Source organism: Triticum dicoccoides, chromosome 6B, assembly GCF_002162155.2.
Source record: "Triticum dicoccoides isolate Atlit2015 ecotype Zavitan chromosome 6B, WEW_v2.0, whole genome shotgun sequence".
NCBI classification, from domain to species: Eukaryota; Viridiplantae; Streptophyta; class Magnoliopsida; order Poales; family Poaceae; genus Triticum; species Triticum dicoccoides.
In genome coordinates this window covers 534,574,331-534,585,215 of record NC_041391.1, presented here as the reverse complement: position 1 = coordinate 534,585,215, position 10,885 = coordinate 534,574,331, and the positions used below count along the sequence as shown (strand labels likewise).

The window sequence follows — 10,885 nt, the reverse complement described above, 5'->3', positions numbered from 1 at the left end:
ATGATGTGATCTCGTTATCAAATGACAACTCATGTCCATGGTTAGGAAGCCTTAACCATCTTTGATCAACGAGCTAGTCTAGTAGAGGCTCACTATAGGGACATGTTGTTTGTTTATGTAGTCACACATGTACTAAGGTTTACGCAATAAAATTCTATCATGAATAATAAACCTTTATCATGAATAAGGAAATATAAAATAACAACTTTATTATTGCCTCTAGGGCATATTTCCTTCAAAAAGGAAGATAGCTTTCCATTTGTTGATGCCTGGAAGGATGTTTTGAAAGATTTTGTCATTCCTAACTATCCAGATGGCCTAGGATGCTATGATTATGATCTCCATGAAGAAAGGTTGTTGTAATTTATTTCTCAGGTCTACAAAAGCTTCCATGATGGATAAGTTTCTTTGTCTAGTTGGGCAAATGATGTCCCAACACTCTGCACCTCCTCATTAGCCAGGAGGGACACATCCTCCTGGTCTTCGGTGACCAAGGCATTAGCCTCGTCCATGGTGGCATCGCCCTCCTCTCCCGTGTTCAGGGCCCTTTGAGACATGACTTCCCCGACCTCTTCGTGGATCTGGGAAGATGCAGAGCGCGACGCGGACCCCTGTCGCTAATTTGGTGGGTGGAGATGTCCCATCTGAGGTTTGCTCGACGGGGTGACCACGCAGTGGGCTGTGATATCACACAAATCAGTTTTCGTCGTTAAGGGATTAGCGAAAATAAAACATGGAGCGTCGAAGTTCCTAACTGGCGGCAGGGGGCTTGACCCCGCAGTCCTTCTCCGGGCCTCTTTGGATGTTGTGGACTCCTCATTGGAGTCCGAGCTATCAGACAGGACGACCTTGGGCCTGCACTGCCTCTTCGGGGCTCGAGGGGGTTGTTCCTCCTCGACATCTTCGGACGCCGCCCTCTTCTTGGAGTGCGAGGAGGCGCTTTCCTCCTCGTCTTCGTCTTCCTCCCCGTCTTGGGCAGACGGGGCTGCTGCATTGTCGGCCTTGGTGGCTGGATGTTCCCTCAAGTGGAGACCTCCACGGGCCTCCAGCGGCCCCTTTTTCTTTTTCTCCTTTTCTGGTGCCCTATATGGCGCCTCGACCAGTAACTCCCCAAGCTGAGCAGATTGCGGCTCTTTGGGCAGTGGAGCCGAACAACTGATCTTCTTGGCCTTCTCAAGCCAGCCCTGTTAAAGCAACAAAGTGGGGCTTAGACCAAACTTTGTACATTATGATCGCCCGAATACACGACGTGCAAAGAATTACTTACCTTCTTCAGAGGGTATGTGGTATCAAGACCGATGTCTTCCTTCTCGCCCGACCACTCCTTCTGAGGCTTGAACAACAGACTCCACACCTTTTCATGGGTGGTGACAAAGAGGTGCTGCACGGTGGCCGGGTCTTCGGGTTTATAAGCCCACATCAGACTCGCCCTCTGCTGGCAAGGTAGGAGACAGCGACGGAGCATTATCTGAACTATGTTGGTCGGTTTGGCCCCAGTCTCCATCACGCTGGACACGCGCTTCTGCAACGCCTTCACCTCGTCAGCAGATTCCCAATCGAGACCTTTTTTGGTCCACGAGGTCATCCTTGGGGGGAGGGAGGGGTTCCAGATCTAAACTCAGGGGGTCGCTGCCCAGGCCGCCTCCCATGGTTCGGTTATGTAAAACCATTCCTTTTGCCACACCTTGACGGTGTCAATGAACGTCCCGTCCGGCCATTGGACTCAGGTGAGCTTGTTGATCATCGCTCCACCACAGTCCGCGTGTGCGCCATCGACCACCTTCGGCTTGACATTGAAGATCTTTAGCCATAGGTCGAAGTGCGGCTGGACCCGCAGAAGAGCCTTGCAAACGATGATGAAGGTGGAAATATGGAGGAGGGAATTGGGGGCTAGATCGTGGAAGTCTAGCCCATAGAAGAACATTAATCCCCGCACAAATGGGTGTAGCGGGAATCCCAACCCCCAGATAGAATGGGAAAGGGATACTGCCCTTTCACCCAGCTTGGGCGTGGGGATGACCTGGCCCTTCTCGGGGGCTCGGTGAGCGACATCGCCCGATAGGTAGCTGGCCCATTTCAGCCCCTTGATGTCATCGTTGGTGACGATGGAGGCCTCCCACTTGCCATTAGCCCCGGATCCGGCCATGAACGTGGCTGGGAAGAACGGGGAAGGGATTCGTTGCATACAGATAAAGCGGGGCGCTGGAGCTCTAGAGATTGGAGAGGCAACAGCGGGAGGTGAAAGAAGGCATGAGATGATAACTATAGCAGCTCCCTTCTTTATAGGCTACGGAGAAGCCAAGTGTTCCCCTTTTCATGCCGTGGGCTTCTCCACTTCTCGATATACTCATGACGTTATGCGCGGGTGGGGGAATCAAAGTCAATGATCATATCCCATGAAAAACGGGGCACGATCTCTGTTTGGATGAGACGTGTCAGTGGAGGGGTGGCCTCGAGTCATGCATCAAGACCCGCCAGCCGTTCGGCGTTATGACCGGTCACGACCCTTCGCTAAAAGTTGTCAGGCATGGGCACTATTCACACTCGGACACTTTGGCCTTCGAGGCTAAGTAAAGTAGACGCTTCAGATTCCAAACACCACTCAAACTCCGAATACGCACAGGACAAAATGAAGAAGTCGCCTCACAAGCCGAAGACCATGATGTGTGTGGACGCCAGATACAAGCCTGGCATTGGAATCTAGTTTGGGGGCTACTGAGGGAGTCTTGGACTAAGGGGTCCTCGGGCCGTTGACCCATTACTTATGGGTCGGACTGATGGGCTACTATGGGGCCAAGCTAGAGTGCAGACCCGTGACCGGACAGGAGATCTTCGGAGTCGTGGTGTGTCCTCCAAGTCAAGATTAGCGTGATCTTTCCTTCATTGTAACTGATCGCATGTAACCCTAACCCTACTGGTGTCTATATAAACCAGAGGGTTTAGAGCTTCAGGGCTAGAGCTACATTCATCACCTCATCACCTTAGGGTTTAGCTTGCTTGATCTCGAGGTAGATCTACTCTGTAACCATACCATACATCGAATACAATCAAGCAGGACGTAGGGTTGTACCTCTTCGAGAGGGCCCGAACCTGAGTAAATACCGTGTTCATCGTCCCTTGTTCCCCATCGATCCTAGATCCAACTCCCCATTAAGGAAAGCCGTCTGCCCATCTGATGAACGAGAAGACCGTGCGAGGCAGCCCGTGATAGTAGTACTCCCACAGGGACCCCCTACCCGAGATCCGCCGGTTTTGACACCGACAGGCACCGGTCCTTACAAGCCCCATGCGCCTGGGGAGGGGAAACACTGAGGGAGAGAGCCTCCACTTGGCTTGGAGAGTACTCCTCCCCCCTTGGCCGCCGCCCCTGCCTTGGGAGGGGGGCTAGGGCTGGCATGCCCCTCCCTCACCCCTATATATAGGGGAGAGGCGCATGGGGCAGCAAACCCTTCCACGCTTACCCGTCCCCCTCCCGTAGTTTCCTCCACATTCCGTGAGCGCTTGGCGAAGCCCTACCGAAATTCCACTGTCACCATCACCACCACCACGCCATCGTGTCAGTCACGTGTGGTGCTTGGATGAGATTGAATCGCGACGCGAGTATGACTACGCCAACCACAATCTCTAGATCATTAACGTTTCGGTATACAAGGGTATGTAGACACCTCTCCCTCTCGTTGCTATGCATCCCCATAGATAGATCTTGGGTGTTCCTAGTATTCTTTTCCATGCTTCATTCCCCATCAAGATGATCTACCAATTAACTACCAAAATGTAGTGAACAGTAGGGGATTACAGATGTTCTTTTGGATTCAAAACATTGTTTTACTGGGGGATTCCACGTCAACTAACGAATCAAACCAAATAAATACTCGACAAACCCTAGAATCAACATGGAAACATAGGATATAGGGGATTGGTCACAATGCCCGCAACTAACCCTCCTGCAACCCATGAAATCGTGATGGCAAAATCACAAAGTAAACGGCCGTTGCGAAATAGGGGGTAACAAACAGTAAAACCAACACCAATTCAGCGCCATGGGATGCCTCCCTCAGTTGTGCAAACAAATATGGCACGGCCAATCCAATGAAAAACCATTGACAACGACTAGGTTAACACAGGTAATGAGCGACAGATTGGGGGCAGATGCAGAGGAGATGAAATGGGTCTCACCGAGAGAACTCGCCGACAATCGCCTTGAATCAACCGGGAACAAAATCCGCTGAGCACCACCGATTCAGAGCAGGGGGAGGGAAGCAGTGAGAGAATTGTGAGTGAAGAGGCGCGTCTACCAATTCTCGGGCAGCTTGAATGTGTGGGGGTGGGTGGGGTAAGGGTGAGAGTGGGGTGGGCGACACTTCGCACACCCGTTTGCTATGGCCCACACGTCATCGACTTCCTGCAAACGCTCGCGTGCAAACCAACCCGTCGACAGGATGGAACTACCCAACACTGACGACGCGCGTCGGATTCAAAGTGGACAATGTCAAAACAGTTCGATCGTTTTGCAGAAAAACTTTGGTGCACCACATACATATCTCTACTTCTGTACTACTTAAAAAGAACGTAAGGTTCTCGTTTTACCTTTCTTTTCACCATCCCTTCATCCAACCTTCACTGTATAATAACCAATCACCTAATTTACTTATGAACCTTTACTTATCAATCTTCTGATCAAAATATAAGGCAAATCACGAACATAATTTGATAAACATTTATTTACACAATCGCCTACTATAGGCAGGTAAATCACTTCTGATCAAAATATAAGGTAAATCACAGATAAAATTTGATGAATATTTATCTACACAATTACTCCCTCCGTCCAAAAATACTCGTCGGAGAAATGGATGTATCTAGATATATTTTAGTTCTAGATACATCCATTTTTATCAATTTCTCTGACAAGTATTTTCAGACGGAGGGAGTATATATATTATGAACAGGTAAATTACGAGCTAACGTATTAAAATATTTATATTTCATTGCAAACGCACGTGACATTGTTCTTCGTTTAAAAATTGGTTGCCTCTTCCGGTGGTCACTGGGCGCCCACCGGCCAACTGCCCAGATTCACTCGATATGCTTACGAATCACGTACACACACTGAGAACGCACAGTTGCCGCCGTGAGAGCACGGCACGCCGCACACTCCCACGCATCCGCACCTGGACTCCACGATGGCGGCAACCCGAAGCGCGGTCATCTCCGCTGCCACCATCGTTGCGCCGCCCGGCTTTGGCAGGCGCCGTCTTGCCCCCTGCCTTGCGGCGCCTGCACGAGGCGCATCAGGAGTCGCCGCGTCCGCCTCCGCCTCCGGGAAGGTGCCCCCGCGCTCTGCCCTGCATGCCAGCGCCTCCCCCTCCTCCACCACCGGGGCGCCCGACTCCGACGAGGCCGCTGCGGTGAGTATTCGCCCCGTTGGCGCATTCCATCGAGCAAGTTGCAGGCCGGCCTTTCTTAGTTCCTTGTGCAGGAATCTTTGGTGGAAGCGGAGCTGAGCAAACTCGCCTGCCCAATCTGCTATTACCCGCTCGTAAGCTCGATAGATCATCAGTCAGCGTAAGTGGTCTTTTCATTTGTGTGCTAGCCGCATTCCAGGGTGCTATTGAGCGATTGTTCGTCGGTTCCTTTTCAGGCCATCCAAATCCGATTCTAGCCTTGAATGTTCTACTTGCAAGAAATTGTACTCTAAGGATGATTACTGGGATCTGACTGTGGCAGTTGGTTCTACTGAGTACTCGGAGACCATGCCTGCTGCAACTGAGCTTTTCAGGTAAAATGTGTTAATTCTTTCAAAATTAGACAAGTTCATGATGGTAGATGGACACAGGGCAATATAAATGGCTGGCACGTTGCTTGAAAAACATTGCTTAAATAAATAAAAAAGAGGCTGACAGATATGGCCATCTTTTTGAATTATGCCATGGTCATAATTTAGTTAAGCATTCTGTCTCAGTTCTTTCAGAGTAACAAGGAATTAACAATTATAGACCAATTAACCTCAGAAAGCACGTCTTAGAATTTAGGGCTGTATAACATGCACTGCAAGAAAACTCGGTGACCATGAAACCTTGAACATGTTGGACCAGCGCGACGTTGTGTGATGAAAGGTGTCTTTCTTGGACCATTGGGAATGATTCAATATGGGGTTGCAACTTGTTAGTAATGCTGGGGAGCTGAGACAATTTTTTAATTAGTATTATTCAGACTATTCCTTACGAACGATTATTTGAACAGGACTCAACTGGTATCATTTCTTTATGAGAGAGGATGGCGCCAAAATTTCATGTGGGGTGGTTTCCCAGGCTTAGAGAAAGAGGTCACGTCGCTCGACTATCATTTGATGAAATAATCAATCACAATCATCATTATATACTGTATAAATTATCTAACTGCCAACTTTTCTTACTCTATGAGAGAGAAAAATCGTACCTACAGAGCAGTCTGTTACTATATAATCTTGTGTGGTTACAGGTTAGCAAGCTCCAACCAAATAAATATTGTGAGAAATATGGTCATAGACCCTTACAACAAGTTGCGGACTAGTTTATTAGTAATTAGCTTGTCCCTAAGTCTGTGCTCTAGTCAGATCCTACTACCTCCGTCCGGGTTTATTAAGCTCCCTAGTATTTTGAGTCAATGACCATTCATATAACTAATAAAATATAGTATATATGTTACAAAAAGTTGACTGTTGGATTTGTATTTGAAAGAACTTTCCGAAGGTATAATTTTTATGGTATATAGTTTAAATTTTATTAGTTAAATTTGTTGGTCAAACTTTGCCCCAAAATAAGAGGGGGCCTAATAAACCCGTACGGAGGTAGTATTTGCTTATGCATATTTAGGCATTATGTATCATTTGTGCCTGCAATTATATTTACTCAACTTTCTAAAAACATTACAATACAACTACAGTTTGAGATGGCTAAGGATTATTTGAAGCCAAAAAGTGGAGGGATTATAATTGATGCAAGCTGTGGAAGTGGGTTATTTTCAAGATTATTTGTTAAAAGCGAACTATATTGCCTTGTTGTGGCACTAGATTTCTCAGAGAATATGTTGAAGCAATGCAAGGAATTCATCAAGCAGGAAAACATTTCAGACGAGTATGGTTTACAGTTCTCCTGATGTTCAAGTTTTCTTTCTTTCTGCAACTCCTTTGTCGCACATGATCAATGGTCTGAGCTGTCATTCGTCTCCTTTATAGCTTTTTCCTGTGATTATTTTTTCTAATGTTGAATGCAGCACTCCAATATTTTTTTTCTGTTGTTTCAGACGATTAGTATTGGTGAGAGCTGATATATCCAGACTCCCTTTTGTGAGTGGCTCAATTGATGCTCTGCATGCAGGTGCTGCAATTCATTGTTGGCCATCCCCAGCTTGTGCTGTAAGGGTCCTACTGGATATTCAAATTTATTTCTGCAAACTCTTCTTCCTTAAGTGTCTCTTAATATTCAAAGAGGTCAACGTGCTTTTGTGCCTCAGTTGTTCCTTGATTATGTATTTTTTATAGTGCCATGCCATTTTGGTTGCTCCACATTCTACTGTGGAATCAAAATACACATGAACATATGCTAGTTTCCGTGCTTCAGTTCTAAAGATAATGGAAAACGGGCATAGCACTATGATCATGATGGGGATATGCACATGTCCACTATCACACACACACAGGGAATCAATATAAGTAAGAAGCAAGATGCAAGAAACCTTTTTCAGGTGCTTTCTGGAAAAGTATATTAAGCTCTGCCTCATGAACTTAATGAAGAACAATGTTTCACTTTCCTAAAAATTTGTAGCTTACGTTATTGTGTATATGTAAGTAAGTTTGCATCAACAAGCTTCTTTAGCCATAATTTATGTATCCATAACTTTGCAGTAATATGCTATTTGCTACCGCTCTACATAGGCCAAAAGGATAAAAATTCTAAAATATTTTGGCATTTTTGTAGGTTGCAGAAATCAGTCGAGTCCTCCGCCCTGGGGGTGTTTTTGTTGGTTCTACTTTCATAGCAGATGTTCTTCCACCAGTAATCCCATTACTGAGGATTGGACGCCCGGTAATCCTGAGTTCCCGACTCCCTAGTAACCCACAAATAGTTCTCTTTATATGGCCATCACAGCTTATTATTTTCACAACCACGAACCATGGCAGGTATTTAGAATTGATCGTTTAATAGTTTGCCACTTCCATATTGGTAGAAGGGAGATTTAGCTTCAGAGAATCTGATACTGCTATTTACAGATTCACTTTGCTCAACTCTGTTCCGCCATAAACTTATTTCTTTGAACAATCTTGCAGTACATTGATCAAATCACAGGCAATAATACCTTCTTATCAGAGCTGGAGCTTGAAGATCTTTGTAGTGCATGTGGGCTGGTTAATTTTACATTTGTCAGAAATGGATTCTATATAATGTTCTCTGCTACTAAAGCAAGCTAGTTAAATAACTGAAGAATCACCTGAAGCATTATCACATAGCTCCTTGATTATGCATTGTAAGTCGTGAATACACCCTTCGATAATCGACTTAAATGAATTGTACGTCAGTTTATCTTCCCTATCTCTTATTCTAAATGTTGACTTTTTTGTTGCAGGTTCCTCATGGGCCAACCTTTCTGTCAGCACTGATAGTTTTGCTCAAGGTATGTGCGATATGAATAATGAAAGCGTACATTTTACTTCACTGACGTCATAGTGAGATTGCTCATAGCAATTATTTATGTAAAAGTTCAAGAAAAAAGTCTTCATGTAAAGCAGTGGAGGTCCTTAAACCTGTAACTTTTTGTGCGTTCTCATATTGATTTGATTCAACAGCGTTGATCGCCTAGCAGTGATGTTGGACTGTCTTAGTGGAGAGTTTGTGCTGAGGTAGGAACCTTGAGAGATTTCTCGGTTCCTGAGTCCTGACCTCACCTTTCAAGGGAACGTATCTAGTGCAGGTGCTACCGGTGCACCGAACCCTGTTGCACATTAAAAAAGTTCAAAAAAAATCTAGAAAAAAAATTAATGCATTGACGCAACATCATTGTAAGTTGTCACAAAAATTCACATCAAAATTCGAAACATTGCTCGAGATACAAAAATGACAAATTTGACATCAGTGTGCTAATGGGCCAAAACTAAAGCCCAACTTGTGTTATGTACTATTCAGTGTCAAATTTGTCATTTTTGTATCTCGAGCAATGTTATGAATTTCGATTTGAAATTTTGTGACGACATACATTAATGTTGTGTCAATGCACTAACTTTTTTATATATTTTTTTGAACATTTTACAATGTGCAACCGGGGACCGGTGCACCGGTAGCACCAATTGCCCCGTGCACAAGATACATTCCCACCTTTGAAACTCCTTGGTTTGGGCAGTCCTAAAACATTTGTAGACTCGAGTTTGTTGAAATCTTGGAGGCGACTAAGGTGCATGCCGGACCGTCCGAAATGTAAGTTATCAATGTGCTTTGCAAGTACTTTTAGAGATGAGACACCGTAAAATTTCTGTGGTAACTGCCCAAGCCCTATATCATGGCCCTGGTACTTGAAAACGGCCCATCAAGGCCCATAAACAAGAGGAGGCCCAACCACAGATTTGACCCAGCTACATGGGCCATGTGAATTCCACGGGCTACTTGACTGTGCGGGAGCTATTGTTTCACTTGTTCCAGCCCGCCTCTGGCGCGGGGCTACTGGGCCGGCCCAGTATTGTAGCTGTGCGTGAGTTTTTTCTCTCTCCGTGTGTGGTTTCTCATTGTGGTTTTCAGTTTGCATCGGTTCTCTCCGGTTTTGCTTCTTTTTATAATTTTTCCTTTTTTCTTTGGATTTCTTTAGTTTATCTTCCTCTTTCAACACATGTCTGCATTTTGCATACACATTGTACATTTTTTGTATACATCACGAACATTTTTTACACGTTTAATATTTTTCAAATACATGATTAATATACTTTTCAAACATATGTTTTGATGTCTTTTTTTCAAACACATTTTCAATTTTTGTGCACATCTAAAACATTTTTTGAAACACACGTTTTTGAACACATGTTAAAAAAAATTCAAATACATGTTGAAACATTTTTGTGAGTAATACAAAAAATACTTTTTTAACTGCGCAAACATTATTTACATTGTATAAACATTTTCTAAAATGCCATAAACATATTTTTAAAACTCATGAACATCTTTTTAAATGCAGCGCACACTTTTTTGAATGGTACTAAATGCTTTTTACACAAACTCTTTTTACATTGTATAAACATTTTTAAATGTCAAGTACATTTTTGTAAACACATGATTTTTTTAAATTCTCACAAACATTTTTAATTGCTATCAGCATTTTTTAAAATACTATATGAACATTTTTTAACACCTAATGAACGTATTTTAAATTTAAATATATTTTTCCCATTTCAGAAATGTAAATAAAACTAGTAAACAAAGAAAGGAAAAGTGAGAAAAACCCCTGAAAACATGTTCTTTTGGGTTAAAAAATGTGTTTCGGTCATCTCTATATTTCACCAAACCTACAGAGTCACACGCTTAAGAACCTTTAATCTCTTATAAGTACAAGATGAGTTAGGAGCTTTAGGAAATATCACCAAAAGGTCTCGGAGATGGTGGAAATAATAATGAGAGAGAATCAGAAGCGTTTAGAAGAGAACACAAGAGTTTGAAGGAAAATCGGATAAAACCGAAAGACCAGAAAAGTTCCCGGGGGCATAAATATATGTGTGGGAGGGTTCCGTAATTTTCGGAACGTCCCAGAGGTGTAGGGGCGCCCTGGGCCAGCCACAATAGGCAAGGCCTGTAGGTGGTGGTTAAATGGAGCTATGAGGCCCATTAGGAGGGCGGCACCCCTAGGCTTGGTGCGGCTAGTTTTTTTT

The 10,885-nt window shown here is 44.4% G+C and overlaps 1 protein-coding gene across 2 annotated transcripts; it reads left to right on the top strand.

The window, feature by feature from the left end:
* Positions 1-5,085: 5,085 nt before the first annotated feature.
* Positions 5,086-8,840, top strand: LOC119325386 (uncharacterized methyltransferase At1g78140, chloroplastic-like). 2 transcript variants are annotated; one of them, XM_037599139.1, is made up of 9 exons: positions 5,099-5,408; positions 5,480-5,565; positions 5,642-5,779; positions 6,244-6,325; positions 6,925-7,115; positions 7,285-7,396; positions 7,959-8,066; positions 8,309-8,505; positions 8,605-8,840. In XM_037599139.1, the coding sequence occupies exons 1-8, from the start codon at positions 5,184-5,186 to the stop codon at positions 8,447-8,449; spliced, it is 1,083 nt and encodes a 360-aa protein (XP_037455036.1). In that variant the 5' UTR covers positions 5,099-5,183; the 3' UTR covers positions 8,450-8,505; positions 8,605-8,840. The 2 variants fall into 2 exon arrangements, with proteins under 2 accessions (XP_037455037.1, XP_037455036.1); XM_037599140.1 differs by lacking the exon at positions 8,605-8,840 and having other exon boundaries at positions 5,086-5,408; positions 7,359-7,396; positions 8,309-8,364.
* The last annotated feature ends 2,045 nt before the right edge of the window (positions 8,841-10,885 follow it).